Source organism: Cynocephalus volans, chromosome 7 (assembly GCF_027409185.1).
Source record: "Cynocephalus volans isolate mCynVol1 chromosome 7, mCynVol1.pri, whole genome shotgun sequence".
Taxonomy (NCBI): Eukaryota; Metazoa; Chordata; class Mammalia; order Dermoptera; family Cynocephalidae; genus Cynocephalus; species Cynocephalus volans.
In genome coordinates this window covers 108,257,504-108,279,267 of record NC_084466.1, presented here as the reverse complement: position 1 = coordinate 108,279,267, position 21,764 = coordinate 108,257,504, and the positions used below count along the sequence as shown (strand labels likewise).

General features: G+C 37.4%; 1 protein-coding gene across 24 annotated transcripts in view; it reads right to left on the bottom strand.

Moving 5' to 3' along the window:
* Nucleotides 1-21,764, bottom strand: part of ANK3 (ankyrin 3) — a 502,256-nt gene that overhangs the window by 27,908 nt on the left and 452,584 nt on the right. For 11 of the 24 annotated variants that reach the window (XM_063103187.1, XM_063103191.1, XM_063103190.1 and 8 more), the window contains 9 exons: nt 21,274-21,502; nt 20,498-20,623; nt 19,592-19,714; nt 19,126-19,152; nt 17,678-17,759; nt 5,867-13,642; nt 5,192-5,266; nt 2,041-2,172; nt 874-1,017 (listed from right to left, as the gene is read on the bottom strand). In XM_063103187.1, the coding sequence (XP_062959257.1) occupies nt 874-1,017; nt 2,041-2,172; nt 5,192-5,266; nt 5,867-13,642; nt 17,678-17,759; nt 19,126-19,152; nt 19,592-19,714; nt 20,498-20,623; nt 21,274-21,502 (8,714 nt within the window). The remainder of the gene's footprint in view (nt 1-873; nt 1,018-2,040; nt 2,173-5,191; nt 5,267-5,866; nt 13,643-17,677; nt 17,760-19,125; nt 19,153-19,591; nt 19,715-20,497; nt 20,624-21,273; nt 21,503-21,764) is intronic. The other 13 variants (XR_010024083.1, XR_010024084.1, XM_063103197.1 and 10 more) reach the window with 6 other exon arrangements.

Here is a 21,764-nt window from a genome sequence, read left to right as displayed (position 1 = left end):
TGGCTCCTCTTCCTGCCTCCATATTATTATGAACGTTTTCTACTCAGAGTTCATTATAGGAATAAATTTCCATTTGTGAAGGGAAGACAGGACTATCTTGAAAAATACAGTAAGATATATATTATGCTTTCCTTAATACTTTGATGAAAAAAGCCCCAATTTATGTAATGATGGAAAGATGACAATATGTAAAATAAGCTAATGTGAATGAGGAATTATGTTATTACTGATATCTATGCTTGTTGAATTAGAAGTTATGCTGCCTTTATATACAATAGATCAAGTAGGTTTTTTCCAAAGAATAAATGGCAGCATATGAAGTTAAAATAATGCTAAATAACTAAAGCACTTATTTGAGTGGTACATTAGGCTTTTTCAGTGCATGCTTAAATACTTAGTCCCCAAACAGCAATTCACCATTTTACCTTAATAATTTGAACACTATATGCTTAAACGTCACTCAATACTTTGCTTATTTGGTAAAAATGGCTCACAATTTGGTTTTACTTAGGTATAAATACAAGAGATCACTAACTTTCTAGGTTAATATAAAAATTAAAAATAACAAAAGCAATACATACTCTAGGTATTAAAGTTTCTTCCATTTGATCATATAAAATATTAGAAACACCAACTGTTTCAGATAACTTATGTTTTCATAACTCATTATTTGTACTTTATAAATAGACATTTTCTTATTTTTCTCTGATATGAGAATGTTTATTTGCAGACTCTGGCAGAGAAAATGCCATGAAAATGAGAAATTAAGTCAAGCAAATCACAGTTTAGTTGGTTTTAAGTGACTGCCTTGTCCTACTGCATTTTCAAATTTTATCAAATGATTAAATAAATATGAACACTAAATTCATTTACCATCAACAGGGTCATGGAAAACACTGTTCTCATCTGCAAAACTTCTAGTGCCTGAAATATTTCCATAATCAAATATTGGTCCTTCTAGCAGCGTCACAATATCTATTCGATTAATTTTTGTCAAGACCGAAGTTAAGGCATCAGCTGAAAGGGAAAAAAAACATTGAAAACCCAATTAGATTATTTTCTTTGAGCCAGCACAATATCCACACAAAGGCAGGGCTTTTGTGGCCCTCCTGACATTTTAATTCCTCCTTACTCCCGCTCTGCAATATCACTGTCCAGAGGGCCCCAGAATGCTTGCTGCTACAGGGAAGATGTTAGGGTCTTAAGAATCACTTTATAAAGCTATGTGATGACAACAGCATACACTCCACTGTGACAGAGCAGATGGGCCTTAAAATAGCTAGACTCCTTTTAGTTAGAAAGGGGATCTAATAAAATCTTAAACAAGCTCTTTTCCTGTTAGAATGTCAAAATAGGTCACCCTCATACGAGGAGGCTTCAAAAAATTCATGTAAAGATTGGTATTGTGTTTTTAATTGTTTTTCCATGAACTTTTTGAAGTACCCTTGTATTTGATGCTTAGCATTTTAATGACTTACTGAGGTCAGTCTGACACAGGCAAATCCACAATAACTTATTCCACATTGTTGTGGGTTGGCACTTGCCAAAGTATAGCACTGCTCCCCCCACTCCACCAACAAAACCAAACCCAACCCCAACAATATTAGATAATTCTCTGCCACCAGAGACCAAGCTCAGTAAAACTATTTCTTCCCCTAATTTGATCCTATCATCCTCCCTGCATATCCACCTCAGGCCATAGCAATAACTTCAGAGTGTTTCTGATGACTGTCCCAAAGAATTATTTTTTCATTTTTGAGGATCATGGAGAGAACAGACAAAATGCAAAAAATTTCCCTACTACTTGCTTTACGAAAAGCTTTCTAAAAGCAGAAGTTTACAATATTAGCACTAAATTAAAGTATAACTTCAAAGGGCTTGCTATTACTTACTTTATGATCACTCCGATTTTATTTTTCTATATTATACCAAAATTTATAGAAATTTTTGAACAATATTTAAATGAACCTATCAGTAGGCTTATCTAAAATACTGGATATACACAGTTTTGAAAGTTAAAGTAATATAATTTCAGCATACTTGTAGCATTTTTTCCGTCTCTGGTAACCCATTTTTTTAATAACATGAAGCTCTGAGAAATTAAAGAATTTGGATTTTCCACACGTATTTGATTGATTTCATCCACTGAAAAATTCAGTTCCCTTGCCAGTTCTGTAAAAAAGAAAAAGAGTTCCTAAGATTGCATATTCTACTTTTACCACACACATTTCATAAAAACAAAACAAAAATGGGGGAAGGAATTCTATAGTAAAACCCAAGTACAGCCTTGGGCATTAATTGTTATATATTTGATTTCATAGGAAACTAGTGATCATAGAGGATGTTGCCTGATTCTTTTAATTCAGCCAAATTCTCTGCAATTTGAACAAACTGCATGTGAGATAGGTAGGGGCATACAGTTCATATACATGGCATGAGAGATGCTGGTAGGGTTTGCCCTAGGCAATCTTCATGAAGTACATCTTTTACTCACAGAATATTCCACTCTATATGCCTTCAAGTTTCATGAACTCCGCTCAAGAGGTTAACAATGACTCCAGGCCAAATTATTGTATACGGTATACAACCACTTGTGTAAAAAATATAGGGAGATAGCTTTCTGTCCATCTACATGTATGTACTAGTACACTTAATCTTATAAATGCAGAGAGTGTCTTTGGAAAAATACATATGATCTGACTATTAGTGGCTGCCTTGGGAGAAAGAAACTAAGGAATCAAAGATGGGAAGGAAATTTCTTTTTCACTGTATTTTTTTTTTTTCTTGGAACATGAAAAAAAAATTATCAGGTATGTATTACCTTAAATGATTATAAAAAGAAATGGGTAAAAATGCTCCCATGGAAAAGGAAGTGGTCAGGATTCTATCCCCTTTAATAAATATTTCCAGCAATTTGGCAAAATGCATTCAGAGGTTCAAAAAAGTGCATATCAAGTGGTTCACATCTAGAAATTTATCCTGGCGACGTATCAGGGTTGTATACAATGACTTATATGAATGTTCACTGCAGGCTTGTACTACTGAAAATTTTTAAACAATCCACATGTTGAACAAATGGAAAAGAGTTAATGTAAGGCAGTGGCTGGCAAACTGTTTTGATCATGGCCTACCCTTAGAAATACATTGTATATAATGGTGTTTATATAAATGAAACCAGATCTTCATGAAGCAAAACTAATACATGTAATACACATTTTCTTTTATATACTCCATTTAAAAACAAAAAGCATAAATTGATTTTCATGACTCATTAGTGCACTGTGACCCATAGTTAGAAAAAAAGTGTCATAAGGAGTATCTACTGGATATGCTATTTATCCATTTAAGTCAAGATCAGAGAATATTTAATTTTGTAAAACACTATATAGTTACAAATAAAAAAAAGATTACATTGTATATACAATATTATAAAGGGTTTTTATTTTTTAAAATTAAAGCACATTAAGATGTTAATAGTGGTTTAGAGGGACAGATTTATATTTTGATCTCTTAAATGCTCAATTCTCCTAATAATCTTCACTGAGTATATATTAATTGTAATTAGAGAATTTTTTTAAGTTCCTCATCTCTTTCTATTTTAAGAGACAATACTCCCGTGCCCAACAAGCACTCATCACCAAACTATAGCCATTGCCTGGAGAGTCAGGGAAAAGCAGAAACAAATTAACATTAAAAATTTAAGTTTCATGGCTTTATGTCTGGCTATTCTATACCACATCTTCTCTGAAAATTTACTGACAAACTGGGGATTATTTTTGCTTAAGGAAAATAATAACTATGGGCATATAACACTGCAAAATCAACACTTGCTCCTGTGTATTTCTATGTTACAGTGTCCAGTTTTAAAATATAAATATTAATTTGATGTTAGCAAATATTTATACATAACCAATTACTATTAACTCTCAACCACCTGCAAAGGACTACTCAGATCACCTCTTTTCAGAGCCCCACTCAGCTCCTGGTCATTAGCAGTGTACCTGAGAGCAGGGGACTGGGTGGATGGAGAGAGGAAGGTTTGGTATGTGGTAGTGGGTGAGGGGGTGGGCAGGAGAGTTGAGAGCATTTAAAGGAAAAAAGTTTAGATGAATTTGTTTCCCACTATTAGTTTCACATTCTTTTTAATAACAGAGATAACTGTATGAAATGTATGTCCTAATGGTATGCAAGAAGACTTTAGATATGACAGTAATTAACATTTAACTATTGTGTTTTTTGGCTGTGCATAAAAAAGTACATTCCTATAAAACTTGAAATTTCTCAGATTCACGTGAGGTAGGATTTAGGGAGCCTTTTTAAGATCAAAACTACAAAGCAGAATTGTCAAACTGACACAGAACCTCATCTTTATCTTTAATGAAGCAAAATTAAACCAAATATTCCTTTCTACAGTACACAGGTCATAAACTGTTTCATTTCACAGACCTCAACTATTTTTGTGAATTAAATATATTTATTTGCTTGTATCCTATTTTTTAAAAGTTTAATTCAAAATTTAAACTTACTGCAATTCCTTTGATTTCTTATATACAAGGGTACTTTGAAGTACCCCCATAGATACTGGAGGTAATCAGTGTTTCCCATTATCAAAGTAATATAAAGTTTTCCTTGTCAATAAATCTTTGAGCATAAAAATGAGTCCACTTAAAGAAAAGCATCAGGTAAATAAACATACAGATTGTATGTGTATATCATAAAATTGTGAAGATGACTAATGAATGATTAAAATTCATGAAACCTAGGCATGGTTTAATTGACCTGTTGTCCAAGAGAGCTATTCTAAGAACTTTAACCATATCACAGAATTTGGATAATGTAAAAATGATAGGCCTTAGCTGTTTTCCTTTATGCCACAAAATAAATTTGTTGTTAGGTAAAGAGTTATTCTATATTACCAGAAATGGTATTGTGAAGAAAGTGCTTAAATTTGAGATAAAATAAGATTTAAAATTCTATTCCTTACTGTGTGTGTGTGTATAGAAAGAGCTTTGGAAAAACACAGTACACAAGGTACTATCAGTAATTATCTCTAGGTAGAATAGAATTATGGATGATAAAAAATGTTTTTTCCTACTTAACTTTTCAATTAAAAAAAATATAACGAGCTGTTTGTGAATAAGACAAAAATTAAGAAACTGTATTTGTTCCATTCAGGAGTGTATACACTTACCTGTCCAACTAAGTCCCAGGTGATCGGCTACTATTGCCATCCTGATATCTGTCCGTTCACATGGACTCTGTGGACCTACGATTTATAATTTCTTAATTAAAATAATCATCAAGAAAGATATGATACTGGAAAATTGCTTTTAGCAGTACTCAGATTTTACAGAGAGACTAATGCTAACACTGTACACTGAAATGTGTCCTGATCACCTACATGAACACTTCTTTTCACACAGCTCACTTGTTTTTCACCTCCATAAGGCCAGATGTCAGACTACATGGATGCTCAATGTAATGGGACTGAACATGCTGACAAGCTAGCTATGTTACAACAGTTACAGAATTGATGATGGGATTTCAACATCTGTGCTTTTACTTTGACAGAATCATATCCATTAGCACATTAAAAGAAAAGTTGTTCATCTTGAATGACACCAATATCTTTAGCATGCTTCCCTAGCTGTCTACAGTGTAGTTTGATTAAAAGGAGGAAAGAGTATATAAGACAACACATACAAATGACAATGACAGAATGAGAAACTACAGTTAAGTCACTCCACAGGCAATCACAACAGTTCATGCACTAGAGTCTACGAGTTGGAAAGTGTGTACAAACTATGCTGGTTCTCCAGGATGGGAGCAAAGAGTGCTCGAGAAACCTGACTGCCTTCATTCTCACCAGTCCTCCTACTGCTCCTTTTCTCACTGCCGGCCTTTTCACTCTTTGATTTTAAAGGTGCTGCCTCTGTTTTCTTATCTCTAGCAGACTTCGTTGTAACTGAAGGCTGGCCACCCCGGGAAGTCTCGGACATCGACGTGTTTCTTGATGTACTTTCTTCTTCATCGGACAACTCGGACTGCATCTTTTTGTCTTCTTCAGAGAGACGGTCCACAAGCTTTAAGGTCTCACCACTAATTCCCTTAAAATATTCAATGGAATGTTTACATACTTCCTTGAGCTGACTTTTCCTAACTTTAACTGTGGTGGTGGTGGGGGTGGTGGTGACAAAGGTGGATCTTACCTTTACTGGCAACTTGGATGGAATCTGTCTGGCCTTGCCTTTCTCTGGCTGCTCTTGCTTTAGTGTGGTACATGCTTTTCTAACTGAAACTGTGTTATCCCTGTGTGTGTTTTTTACTGGAATTCTGGACTTAACATCTACACATGAAGTAAGGGTTTTGGTTTTCTCAGATTGACTAACCTGTTTCACTTTGCTTGCTTTAATGTTTGGCACATGGTTTGGTGGGAAGATATCTTTTGGTGAAGTGGCCTTTATGGGAAGTTTGGATTTTTGCCTAATCCCTATTGATTCCTTTGTCTTTTGCTGCTCTCCAACAACTTTCTGCTTGTCTGTTACACAGTGTCCTTGTAGTACCCCTGTCTTTTTTCCTGATGCAACTTTCACTGGATTAGCTGTCTCTGTGGTACAAGTGGGTGCAGAATGTTCTGTCAGAACTATGTTACTTGTAATATTATCTGTCTGCATAGTGGAAGAATCCAAATTGTTGTTGTTATTAAAGTTATCTTTTTGAAAATCATGTTTTTCTTGGGGCCTAATGCCCATCTGGCTATTGTCTGTATTTGAAATCATTGTTATAGTTTCATTTTCTAATCCCTGACCACTGGTCACCACAGCTTCTATCTTATCTGTTACTTCTCCAGGGCCTTCTTTCTTCATGGTCATAGTGGATGCAGAGATTCCCATTTTTATAGGCGTGCGCAACTTGGGGTCAACTTTAGAGGTGTTAGTGGCTGCTGCTGCTTTCTCCAGGGAGCCACTACTGGATGTGCCTTCCTGACACTCTCCGCTGGTCGGGATGCTGGGGTTGGGGTCGACTGTAGGTGCCTCTACATTTCTCTCTAGATTGGTTTCTACAGGGGTGTCCCCTGACTGTAGCTGTGGTGTGGCAGTAACCATACTTTTATCCCCTTCCCCCTGGTCCCCTGACTTCCCTTCAGAAGTATGCTCACCAATCTGGAAAAATTGGAGCCTCTCTTCAACAAAATCCCTCTTGCTCATGTCAATTGCACCACTGCGAGTCATCTCAAACATTTTTCCTTCATGAAATGGGAAGGGGTTAGGCTCACTAGTTGGGGTACTTTCATCAGTTGGCGTTCTGGCTGGCGTTGTATCAGGGGTTGTTGCTGGAGAGCGGTCTTCCACCGCCAGACCAAATGGCTTAGTTTCATCTTCCCGTGACTTATTGTCAAAAACTTCATCATCCCCTCGGTTATTAGACCAAGGGTCAAAATCTAGACCTTTGGTAGCTACTGTTTTAAAAGGAGTGGCAAATTCTTCATCTACTTTGTAGCTGAAATAAGTATCAGGAAACACTGATCTGTCAGGATGTCTGCCTTCTAGTGTGAAAAACTGGGCCCCTGATTTCTGATCAGTCTTATCAGGAGTCTTTTCAGATGAAGAACTTTTAAAAGGTGGCTTATCTTCATCTGGTCCCACCTTTTCCTCCTCTTCAATAACTTCAAGTTTACTTTGGCTGAAAGAGCGATCAGCTGGCTTCAGAATGCCCTCTGTATTCCAGACATCTTTCTTAATTTCCATGGTTTGACTTGGGAGTTTGGAATCACTCTCTGTCAAACCATCATCTTCGTCTTGCAGGTCATAGCCATCCAGAGAGTCGATCTCTGTGGCATCTGTGTCATGAGAAAACTCTGCTGTGGTAGCGATGGAACACTCAGTGATGGACTGGTCATTGTTCCCATTCTGAGCCGTTTCATTCTGAGGCGAAACAAGGCCAAAACCAAATTCATTATCTTTTCCAGATCCATTAATTTCCAGTTCTTTCTGGCTGGAAGCCTTTTCAGCAGAAGCTTTGGATTTTGTCATTTCCTTTTGCTCATCATCTACTTCTTTTAATTTGAAGGTGTATTTTTTAACTGGAACTGGTTGATAAATAGATTCGTCATCACTTGAATCACTGACGTCTGCCCCAGGAGGAACTGGTGAAGGTGGCTGCACTCTGATGACTGGTTCAGCCAGTTGGTGCTTGTCATGCTCATCTTGCAGACTGACTTCAATCATGTCGACCTCTTTTTCAGAGAGATAATGCTGCTTATCTGACTCAATCTGGTCTGCTTCCAGTGGTGGAGGAGGGGGAAATTCAATATAGGCAACTCTGTTACTTTTTGGTCTTTGGTTAGAGTCTTTGCTCACATCACTAGGCATTTCACGCTCAACTGTTGTTTCCTCCATTGTCGTCTGCTTTAGGGAGGTTGACTTGGCCTGTTCCTCCTCCTCAGATTCCTCAGAAACCTCGGGAATTGGGCTGGGTTTGCCTGGTATATAAGCTGTGAGTGAATCTGGTGTCTTAGACGTAAATTCATAACTCACTTCCTCTGAGCTGGGTGTTTCTGGGGTTAAAGGGCTTTTCCCAGAGCTGTCTAGAAAGGATACTTGCTCTAGAGTATCATCTTCTGGACTACCTTGAGGAGAGGGAGGTTGCTTTTGCTGTCTAGTTGTATAAAAGGTCCCTCTGGTTTCTTGTACTGTCTTACATTCCTGACTTATGATTTTTTTAATACTTCCTTGTTGTATCTCCTTTTCATATTGCTTCCCCACTTGTACAAAACTGACATAAACGGGTAAAGTTTTTATCTCTTTCCCTCCCTCTGTCTGGGCTAGTGGTGCAAGTTTTTCCAACCCATCAATGGGACTGTGGTCGAATACATCACTAGAGGGTGAATCCTTTCCTGGGCTAAACTCTAAAGAATCAGGAGATTTGGTGGGGGAGGTTTCGGTTTCATCAAGAGGTGGGCATAAACCTACATAACTCCGATGTTTAGAAACCTTGCTGATTTCTGAATAGGTAATTTTTTCATCTTCTCCAGAGTTAAAGTGCTGTGTCTCAACTGTCTCTTTCCTCATACTGGATTGGGACAATTTCTGTGATAGTTCATGTTTTGGAAATGTCGACTGCTCACAAAAACCATCAGGAATATTAGAAGACAGCATCCTCCTCTCATCAGCAACTCTGACTGGAATGTGTGACACTGCTGAGCTCTCACTTCTCCTGGAAGGTTGATCAGGAGATCCACCTGGACGTTCCCCTTCTTTAACAACATATTCCCTGTATAAGACTTTTTTTGAGGGAGATTTTACAGTCATTTCCTTAATTTCTGAGAAAGAGCCATTTGTTAACAATTTGGGTTCTCTCTCAGTCACAGACATAAATTCATTCTTTTGATCAACACTTTCACTCTCAGGGTGACCAATGTGATTCTCTTTTACATCATGAACAAGTACATGTGAAAGTTTTTCTTTCTGTGACTTATTATTAGTGGCTCCAGAACTTTCCCATGTTCTAAAAACCTTTTTGTCCCATGGTCCCTTAGATGCTAAATCTGAGGTTACATGACATGCCAAGTCTTTAGCCTGTTGCTCAGAAAAATAGTCAGGCATTGCTTTACTTGACATTTCAGTTCTCTGTTTCTGTACATCATCAAAGCCAGAATCATTTACAATCATTTCGTTGCTTTGGGCATGCTCATCTTTAGCTTTTAATGCCGTGATATCTTTTTGCGCAGGTATGCTTTCATCTGAGAGGTCTACGGCCTTCTGCTGTTTTTCTCTAGCAAAAACTTGGTAAACAGGTAGCTTGCTCTCCTGTATTTTTTTAACTGGTATTCTGGATTGGCCATCTGGCTTTTTGTCTTCTTGAGACATGTCCTTACTTTTTGTATGTGTACCTTGTTCAAATTTTAATCTAATGGAACTGAGTTTAGATTGTTTGAGCTGAAATCCAGACTGGGGCCCTTCTGGTGCTTTGCTCTGGGAAATACTTCCTTTGGCTTCCACTGTGGACTTGCTGTCCTCAGTCTGTTGGGAATGAACCCTTTTCTCCGGGCTGCTGGGCAGACTGGATGCTTTCCTCTCCTCCTCCTTGAGGAAGCCTTGTCCATCACGGCCCTGCTGCCTTGCCTTAACCCATTCATCACTGGATGCCAACAGTTCTGTTAGTAGTGCTTTCTCAGGGCTGCTACTGGTAGAGCTTTGAGAGGAGTATTCTTTTCCATTTCTAGGGTGTGGCTTTTTCTCTGGGGAGTGCAGTTCATCATTTAGCTTTTCAGTTTTGTCACGAAAAAACTGTGACACTTCAGTCAGCTTTTCTTCAGCCTCCTTCACAGTCCTGTCCACCCTATCTTCATATATCAACTTCTCTCTACCTCTGTCTAATCTGTCCTCAGTAAAGCGCATCCACATGGCATGTTTTGGACTACTAACATCGCCAGAATAGTGCAACACTGTCACTTTATCAAAATGCTCATCTTTAGACACTTTCCCTATACCATTTTCAGACACATCTTTATAGATTTTGGAGAGAATTTCTTTTTTGGGGGCAGTGGCTACTTTTTCTCTGGACCGCTTATCAGACCCCTGTAACTCTGAGCTAGGGGGTCCTGCATGGTCTGTAACCGATTCCTCAGTATCAGAATGAGACACATCTAGCTTTTCTGACAGAAGCATTTTCTCAGCAAACCTGTAAGACTCCCCTCTTAGTTCTGACAACTCATCGTCATGGTATTCTATTGAGTGTTGACTCAAAAGCTTCAATGTTTTATAAGAGTCATCAGATATGAGTTGAGCAGAACTAGGGCGGCTGTCTTCTTCTTGGGACACAGGAGTGTTTACTCTGGAAGACTCCAGATAAGAAGGCAGTGACTCTTCAGCAGTAAGTTCTTCTTCTTCTTGCTGACCCTGTTCCTCTGAACAAGGAAAAGCATCGTGTCTTTCTGGCAGAAAATCTTTTAGGTTAATATCTCCCCGGGATAAGTCTTTCTGATATACATACATTTCCTTTTCTGGATGCTTTTTGGTTTCTCTAATAATGACTTCAGTGGGCTCAGCTTGGTTACCTTTTTCGATGTGGACTTCTATTATACGCTCCAGTTTGGGTTTCATTTGGTTGTCCTTCTCTGCATGCTGGGCTGAGGTTTCAGCAGCAGACTTGTGAACATCTGGAGACACTGACGACTTATGTTCAAACAGACCTGCCAGTTCTTTGGAAGGATCCCGCCCGGACTGAAAGGCCTTCATGATGTCATGGACTGACATGGTTTCTTCAAGTCTTTCGGAGGCACCTTCACTGCCTGGTGGAGAATGATAAACCATTCTGGTGGTTGTGGTTATGTGAGTCTCTTCCTTAACACGCATGCCTTTGCTCAAAACCCGATTGTGGTCGTCATCTTCACTATTGGCTTTCATTTGAAATGCCTTAACTTTTTCTTTAATACTAGACGTGGTAGACGTTGGTTCCAGTTCCATAAACGTTGGTGAAGGTTTGGGTGACACAGGCTCCTCTGGTTGGGACTGGGGAACATCCCCAGCTGAGGGCTCATAGCTCCTAATAACATGAACCACTTCAGTTCTTGTTTCTGTAATGACAGGAGGGATGGGGACTTCATGAAAAAGAGGTTTCGGACCAGTGCTCTCTGCACTTTGTGGGGCTGAAGGTGTTTTTTCACTTCTTGTTTCAAAGCCACTATCAGACAAGGGACTTTTGTCTTGGTCATGTTGAGAAAAGTCATCTGGAGACTCTAGAATAGTATCTGTTCCAAAAAAGGAGTCAGCCATTTTACATAACTCTTTCTCGGAGGTGGAAGGCCTCATGGAGGCAGGAGGCATCTTGAGTTTGTGTTCCTGCAGAGCAATTGCTGGTTTTAAAATTCTTTTCTGTCTCTCCTCACCATCCTTCTTTGCGTCCTCAATTTTGTACTTTAAGTTTGTCAATGAACTACTCCCAATATCATTTGTAAGGTAATCAATAACTTTGGTCAAGTTGTAATCCTTTTCAGAAGCAGCCTTTGCTTTGACTTGTACTCTCTCCGGCAGAGATGGAGACTGGCTTGCAGCAGTTTGTTGTCTTGCTTCTTTTATTTCTTCTGAACTAAATTCTATCCAGTCATCTTCAGGAGAGCGTCCTTTGTCACTCTTAGGTGATTGGGGTGATCCTTTATTATCTACACACACATCCTTTTTAAGGATTTCACTAACTTTCACTAAATCTTCCTTTACTTTCTCAACAATTTTGAAAGGTTCTTCATCATCAATTCTCCCTTCTTTTGGGAGTTCAGGTTGGAATGGCTTCTCTTCAGGCACATCTGTCTGCAGTATTGCGGTCATCCGCATCAGGTCCTCTTTCATTTCAGCCACGTCTTTTAATATCTCCTGACTGGAAGATAAAGAAGAAGGTGTAGATAACTTAAGGGCAGAGGGTGCGAGGAACAAAGATGACTTAACTGGAGATGAAGTTCGATTGAAATGGGGCTGAGGACGTGTCTCCGTAGTCAATGTTTTAATGGGTGACAGCAAGGCTGCTGTTGATTTTGTAAGTGAATTAGAGTCTGGAATTTTCTTTAATGCTGGTTCTGGCAAAACATTGACTACAGAGTATACTGGCACTGTGATTATTGATGACGTTACAGATGAGGTAGTTGCAGATATTGACGACCCAAGGGAAGTGTAGAGTGCACTTGCGGAAGGAGTTCTTAGAGACTGAAAAGCTGATGGTGCTGTAGAAACATATGACCTGAGTGGAGAAAATGGCATTGCTGTCGTGGTAGAAAACACTTTCTCAACTGTGTCAGTGGCTGCACTGACCACAGAACTCACAGAGTTTGTAGCTGTCGAAATTTTTTCCTGTAACGTGGCAGTGGCTTTACATCCGTTAATTAAAGTTGAAGATGATGGATATTTCAGAGGAGAAATAGATCCGTTCACTAATGCAACCTCTGCATGTCCAGGCATCTGTTTCACCGGTGACGAGAGAGAAGATGCCATAGTAACTTTAGTTGATGAAATGACATCAACTGCTGATTTAGCTGGAGACACCACTGACTTTAAAGGTGAAGATATTAGTGGTGATGTTGATGTAATAATTGACTTAAACGGCAGACTTGAGGAATACATATTAATATTTGATTTGGGGGAGGCAGGGGGTGTCATAGTAATTGATGACCTCTCCAAAAGAGACCCTGCTGTAGTCACTGGAGAGGTTCGAGAGGAAAACGTAGAATTGGATGCCAACCCTTTTAAGGGCGTAGCCTCTGTGACTGTGGGAGCTCTACCCAGGGTACCAGAGGAAACTTGGATATTGTATGGAGATTGTGACACCACTGTTTTTATTGGCGAAGAAATTGTCCGAAAAGATCTAATTGGAGATGCCACGTCACTAATGGATTTAACTGAAGATGTAGTTGATGCGCCTAATGTGGATTTGATTGGAGAAGGAGTCGAAACAGACCATATTGATTTTAACGGAGAAGCTGATGGCGTATTAGAGGAAGAACTTGATAAGGAAGTGAAGCCTGACTTGGCTTGCCCGGGCACTGTCATCGGAGCTGTTGTCCAGGACTGGTATGGTCTTGTAGAAAAGAATGGCTTGTATGAGTAAGTGGTGGGGAGGGATCTTGTTGCTCCTGCACTCCGTTCAACTGTTTCTTAAATTTTAAAATGAAATCAAACACAAAAATCAACAAAAATGGTTGAGAAACAGAGAGACCAGAGAAAAAAATTGGTCAGTAAACTTTGAAATATTACCAAAGCAAGTACAATTGTTTGCATGATTTAGAATGGAAGAGGCAAAAGGAACAATTAAGTAAAAGAGGAAAAATAAAGTTCTACAGACATAACTAATCCAAACTTAAAAAAAAAAAAACGATAAATAAAAACAGCAATGTGAAATGAAAGACAGAAAAAGCACATCGCAACCAAATAGGCCAACAATGAAAAATGGAAAACATGAGGAAAGAATTAATGATGAGAAAAATAAATCACAGTGGAAAACTGTTCCCTTACTTCCTATTGACTTTCTTATGTGCTGGTTTTGAAATAGCAGCAGCTGTTCTGTTTTGCCTGTATACATCCATGTTTGTTTTGTGCAACCATATGACTCTCATTTTGGTAATTTCTAATGTTCCCTCTCCTTGAGCCTTTCCATTATACAGATTGCACCTACTTAGAACCATTCCAGTAAGTGTAGCTATACATCAAATATCTAAAACTCCTTTTTAGAAAACCACTCAAGCTTATTTCATGCAGAATCCAAAGTAACTTTTCAGTGACAGGCAACTGATGTGCAAACTGTGAAGCCACTGGATTTTAAATCTGTATCTTCCATGCACAGTTCGGTTATGCTTCACACCCATAAAAAGCCAATAAGAGCAAGAAATTTTCTGAGTTAGAATTTTAAACAAACAAACAAAAAAAACAAAGAAAAGGAATGTTTGCATTTATCTTTTCCATGCAGTATATTCCTTTTGATGAGGGAAAAGAAAATGTCATATGAAATGATTTAAAAATGCATGTATGTACACACACACACAAGAAAAAACCCAGAAAATATGGTTCATGGTTAACATAAGCAAGCAAAGCAACTGAAAACATTTTATCATGCACAATATATCATGGCAAACAAGCCAATGAAGTAATACAATTTTTATGCCATATTATGCACAATATATAAACTTTAAAAATACTTTCACAAGAGCATTTAGAAAGAAGAGTACACTTTTTCCATGAGATGTGAAGTCTTGGTACCTTTTGAGATTTCAGGAAAATATTTAATACTGTGCGTTATAAAATACACCCACAACTAAATATATCCGTGCTTGTAGCTGTCTTCATTATCGATAAAAGCACATAGTTTATCTCATATGTTTTCATAATCTATTCTACTTTCAATTCTCAAAAGGTATCACGGGGAAAATCTAAAAAGCACAGTCATATTTTTAACATCGCATATTTAAGCACCTACAGCGGAATATGGCATGTATATGCATATATGTTTATCAATTCCAAAGGTACCAATTCTAGTGCCTTCCCAGAATATTCAGGGACTCACGGGTATCCCAAACACTGGAGCAGCCTTGAGGTAGACCTACCCTACCACTAAGAAAGATGGATGGAATACCAGCATTCTTCTGGTAATGGGGCAAGAAACACAAATGAGGCAAGCACACTTGCTGGGGGAGAGCAAAGACACACTTAGTCCTGTCTGTTTCTACAACTCTAACAAACCAACCAAGCTGGTCACAGAGATTTGGAATGCCTAACGTTCTGTGTCAAAGTTGAGGACAGACTTGATCCAAGAAAGCACTGGTTCAGAATAACAGTGAAACTCGAAGAGGAAATGAGAATCTGCTTCATCTTTTATGCTCCTCTTCATGCTGTGCCCGTGCCATTGCTACAGCTCAGTCCTTGGATTAGCAGCTACTCCCACAAGGGTGAAGATTTTCATTCCTAGTGTACATTTAAATTCAAACATTCACAACATATCCTTTTCTAGGCTTACACATTATTCTAAGGAAAGTAGAAAATCTAAGGAAAAGTGTACTTACTGATAACTCCTCCTAGCCATAATTTTTAATGTGATATTGCTTAACTCTTTTGGAAATGCTACATTGCAAATGGTAGGTTTGAGGATTCCTTCAATTCAATGATTTGGGCTCAGTTCATGTCTTAAGAGAATTTTTTTTTAACTATCAGAAACTGGCAAAACATCTCTCCTTTACCACTGAAGGTTGGCTCCATCAGATAGGGAAGTCTTTTGAACCATGTCTATGGTTTTATACATCGCAAAGAACCAAGTTACCTATCAGTTACATATTTTATGCTTTAGTGACAGATACTTTGTGATATAACACAAGGAATTTATGGATATCAGGCACTGAGCTGTACCAGAATCTTTTTTTCTTGGGAGGCAGGGTGGTGAGGGAAAAGTGGCATTCACTTGGAGTTCTAACACCAGTTCAGATAACATGACATTTCCTTAGTTTTCTTTACGTCCTTATTCCTTTTCATTCTTCTCTTCACCACCCTTATGTGCCCTTCCATAAAACAGAAAAGTATCCTCTTCCTTCTTTCAAAAGTCAAGGAAGACAGGCTGCATATACTTAACTGAAGCCAACTAAAAAGTAGCAACACTTTCATAAGTGGGAAAAATTCAATTAACCTAGCACCTATCTGACCGTACAATTCAGGTTTCCCCCAAACAAACACTGTAGGGACCAGAGTTAGATGGAAACTGGTCTGCCCCAAGGTGCCTCTGACCTAAGGTTCATCAAGCCCATCCTTAATCTTAAGGATGTTGCCTAGGGGGTCCCAAACAACTACAATGAGGCTCACATGTAGGTCCAGTAATGGTATTGAGGGCAAAAGAATATTCCAAAGAAAACTTACACAGTATATTTAGTTGTACTGAAAAACCATGTAGTTACATACATCTTCCCTGCTGTGTAGCATAATAGGAGTTAATTACTGGCCCTTATGTTTCTGAAAGGATTTAGACACTACTAGAGGAGAAAATTGAGAGCTGAGGGAACATTCATGTGTGGAGGGGTTTCATTTCTCATGTACTCCCCATTTTATATCTGCGTAAAAAAGCTTCCTTAGGAGTCAAGGAGCTAGACTCCAGAAAAGTATGCTAAGATTATCTGAGCTAAGTAGTGGAGTAGTTTCCTGCTGTATATTTTATAGGCTATATTGGGCCATAGAAACAAGAATTCTGGAAAGATGGAAAAAACCAAAGTTGTGGCTCTTACTGGTAAATTTCCCAACCTCCCTGAACTCAAGTAAATGTGAGCCAATGGGAAACAGGAATGATTCACTAATTAAAAAATAATTTTTGTATAAATCCTCCTCTAAATGAAGCTCTCTGATGGTTAAAGTGGCACCACTCTACTCTTTATCAATCACAGTGCTGCACTCAGTACTCTTCATTCCCACTGGTGGAAGGGGTTATGTTGAGGGCTGTAGTGATCACCTGAGGTAATAATTACAAGGGTGAAGGAAGGAGAGACGGAGGAGGTGGGTGGGGCAGGGGCAGGGGAATGAATATGACTGAATGAATCTATACCTTGATATTTGCAAGCCAGTTAACAATGAACCAAAACAATCATCGAGAAAAAAAAGGTTTTAACCAGTTTAGTGAAGACCAGCCTTAAAACTAATATTTTAATAAAGGACAGGGGGAAGGAGAGGGAGGAAAGAAATAAGAAATCAGTAAGCAAATGCTACTTCAAGAAGATAAAAAATATAACTCTTGCAAAGTAGGAAGAAAAAGAATCATTACTAGGATATAAAAAGAGATGATAACCAATGTAACTTTTTCATTCTTTCCACCATCCCAAATACATGGGAGTAAATATTTTCTGAGCATAGATTTAAAGCAACATTGGTGTTCATCTACCAGCATAGTTAAAAATCAAAATCAAGTATTAAAACAAAAGTAATAGATGTTTCTAATTTAAAATAGTTAATGGCTTTAAAAAAAACCTGTTTTGAAGCTATGAGCTAGGGTGTTTGTACCACGTATCTTCAACTGTGTACAAAATTTTACTTAGATTTCATGATAGGGTTTTCCTGCAGGCAATTTTTATCAGGTTTCCAAATGACACAAAAATTTAGTTTGTACAGAAAAAATGTCTCTTCTTATACAAATCCACACATATTAGTAAATGTGTTAGAAAACTCACTCATTCCAGGCTCAGTCAAGTAGCTGTAGCGCTTACGTAAAGCTAAAGATGCAAAGCTCTGTCGTCTATCTGTTCTCTCAGTCTGAAAAAGAAAAAAAAAAAAGATGACTGTTCCCAACTTCCCTGTATCATTTTCACAGTTTTGAAACATTTTGTAGGATGGCACGCTGATATCTTGTTTATCCTTAATTTTCTTTTTATGCATTTTCCTCTTAAAAAATGTTAATTCCCTACTGGGATTCTATAACCCCACCCCAATGTCTCAACAAAATAACCATTACTTAGAAAATATAAGAGCACTAATACAGCAGACTACAGGGGACTACAAATAAAAGACAAGCATTACAGAGACTTTTGATGCTGAGCAGTAAATTTTCCCAAATTCATTCATATTGAAAGCACACATACCACAAAGTACACTCATTCTATGTGAGTACATTCAAGGAAAAAAGGCACATGAAGTTTTCCAATTACTACTGTGGTTTCTGTATGTTAATAAGCATAAAGAGTAGATGAGATTAGAAACAGGTTAACAGTTTTATTAGAAGTAATGTTATTGACGGGCCGAGCCCGTGGTGCACTCGGGAGAGTGCGGCACTGGGAGCGCGGCGACACTCCCGCCGCGGGTTCAGATCCTACATGGGAATGGCCGGTGCACTCACTGGCTGAGTGCTGGTCACGAAAAAGACAAAAGAAGTAATGTTATTGAGTCCTAAGTCTGCTGATTCTATTTATTCCTACTGATGTGAGTTTTAAAAATTCAGTTATCGTTTAAGTTGGGGACATATTAGGAGATAACTTAAAAGAGAAAATTCTTTTAAAACTTAACTGAACAAGCATACTCTTTAAACAGTAGCCAAGATAAATTTCTTTAGGTGGAATATCAAATATTTATCAACAGCCAGTGAACAAATATTTTCTATTACATAAAACATAAGTTGATCTGTACAGTAAAATTTCATATATTAACCATGATCTTGATTTAAAAGTTGTAACACAGTGGATAGCAGTAGATATTGTATATGCACATGAAACATTAAAAAAAAGTGTATTTGTACATGCCAATCTATCACATTTAAAAAATGTTTAAAGAATTTTAATTTCTCTTTTTAAGTCATTAGCTGAATTATAGTTGTGTTAGATATATTTATTTTTTGGTGGCTAGCCTGTACAGGGATCAAGCCCTGGACACTGGTGGTATCAGAACCACACTCTAACCAACTGAGCAAACTGGCCAGCTCCTGAATATACAGAAGTATTACTGTGTACATGTAGAGGAAGAATAAACCATTTTTTAAGAAAAATACATAACCGTTTACTTCACTTAAGCTAAGACCTGCAAAAATATAATCTGTACATTTCCCACACTTCAGCCCTCTGATTTCTTTTATACAGATTCAATTTCTATTCTACCTCTGATAGAATAAAAGCAGAAGTGTTCATATTACCTCATCATCTTGATCTGACTCTGTCTCCTTTTGGTTCCAAGGTGCATTGCAGAGACAAGGAATATTATAATGGACAGCAGGGAAAAGAATATCAGGATATGAAAAGGACTGAGTAGGGAGCACAAAATGCAAGCTGATTTAGAAAGCAAAGCAAACCAAAAGAAGCCAACCAAAAGTATCAAGAACTGTACATCCATGGCAAATTAATGTGTGACGTCATTTGAAAGCGTAAAAATCTATCAACTACCAGCAGAAGCAGAAGCGATAAACAGAGGACTCCATCATACAGACTATAAGAATTTGACACCACAGTAACAAGACTTAGTCAATCTACACAAGGAGACTAATAAAACTTGAATTTCAAGAGCTTTAATAGTGTTACAAAGCATTCCTTAATTGCATACCAAGGGCCTATTTCTTCAAGACCAGGGGAAAAAATTTAAAAGAAACCAGTATTAAAAGATACCTTTTTATGTGCTGGCAGAGTGATATTTAAGTTGCAGACAGCTGTTTGAGGCAGTCCTTTTGTTGTCTTTGGTTCTTTCAGGAAAGACAGACGACCACAGGGCTCTTGGCTGGTGTCTCTAATCTAGAAGAATTTAGGTAGTTGACAGTTATAGAAAGAGACTTTTCTGAGGATTCCTGTATGTGTAAGAGTTAAGCATGTTTGTTTTGTGAAGCCCTTTGAAAGACAGGGAAGGTAAAGGGAAAAAAATGATAACAATTACATGTCAACCAGGGTGGTCACATTTGAACTCAGCAAGATTTAGATGCTCAATTCCTGGCCTAAACACAGGACTGTTGTGTCTGCTTGTTTTATCCAGACAATTCACAGTACAGTCTGGGTTATATGCATTTTCTTCCTGCCTAATTTCTTTTTCTCAAAGCTTCAGTTTCTGCAACAATAACAGCAAATAATAACAATAATAAAACAATTGTCCTTTCTCCTTCTGTTCTCTGAGGAAGAAGACGGTCTCTTCAGAATGTCCCTGGGATCCATCAGAAATGGAAATAAAACTTGAATAGTGGATTCGGATTTCATCCATTATTTGATTACTGAACATTAACCAGATATGATACATTTTATTATTCTAGATTGTTTGGTTTTATAAAATTTGCTTAAACATAAATGACTATTAAACTTTTTAAAAGGCAAAGATTGCTTTTACTAATTATAAAGATTTACTGGCTTGCTAGTACACTCTGACAGAACTAGGACAAAAATCTGATCTTGTTCTTATGAGGTCAGGTTTGGTGGGATATTTCAAACAAAAGAAATCATTAAACCTTTTAAAACCATTAAAACCCTTTCTTTTTATTCTCTAAGAGAATTTTTAAAAAATTCACAAAATCTCTATTAAAGATGATTTACCTTGATGGAAAATGGCAGTCTATTTTCTTTGAAAGCATAAAAGTTAAAAACAAGTTGTTGTCCTCCTTTGGTAAGTGGGGCCAGATTTCCATAACAATCAACATAAATAGGTTTTCCTTCCAGAACCTTTTAGAGTAAAAGAAATACATAATTTAATGTTAATTTGAGTTGGAAGGATTTTGAGATTTTAAGTCACATAACATTAAGACTGACATATTTCTATATCATATTTGTCTTTATTAGGAAATTATTCTGTAATTTCTGTGGTGGTATTTGCCATAAAAATAACACTGTGGCTTACAATTCAACAGTTGTGACTGGAAACCATATTCTGGACATGATAATTATATATTTATTTCTATCCTGGCACCTTTCATCATGTTTGAGAAAGTGTCTGATACCAACTGCTTATTCATATAGTTGGAAAGTATATATATATATATTTTTTGACTCTTAGATACTTAAATGATCACTGGGATGGAAAAAGGAAAATCATGGTAATGTGTAAAGACAGTGACCATGGAAATAAGATAACTCAAGTAGCCACAGGAAAAATGGAAACCATAACTTAGATTTCTTACTACTACATTTTAACCAACTAAGATAACCCCAAAGACACTTAAAATAATTTGAGAATGAATCTATACTGAACTTTTAAAATAAAAATTAAAATCAATAATGTACTTGATAATTAAGGTAAGTGCCATTATGGCCTCAAATAAAATTCCATATGTGGGGAATGTAATGAAATGAACTTGTTTTTGTGAACAAGGTACCTCAATATCTTTACTTCTTGCAACTTCCTCAAAATTCTCTTGCTGTTCTAAAGTTTTGTCCACTTTGTCATCTGTCATGCAGAAACATCGCAGGGAGGATTCTACAGGATCATTCATTTTGGCAAAAACAACGAACTTGGCCATATATGGAACACATATTAATTCTCTGTATAGTTGCGTGGCTAAACCAACAGTTTCTAAAACTTGATGGCAGTCTGCAAGCCAAAATCTGAGAAAATCAAAAACATAAGTATGGAAATGAGGCAATTTAAAAGCCAAATCTTCAACAATTCACAATATAAAAAATCAGAGTGGATAAGGGAACTAAATCAAAATATTGTTCATTTAGATGGCAAAAATATTTACTGCTTATCATACACAGAAACACTGTTTATTATTTGATAATAATTATGCTAAGTAAATGCTAAGGATTTTTTTCTCTCTCTTTACTTTCCCACAAAATTTAAAATAAAAAAACCACAATGGTATTG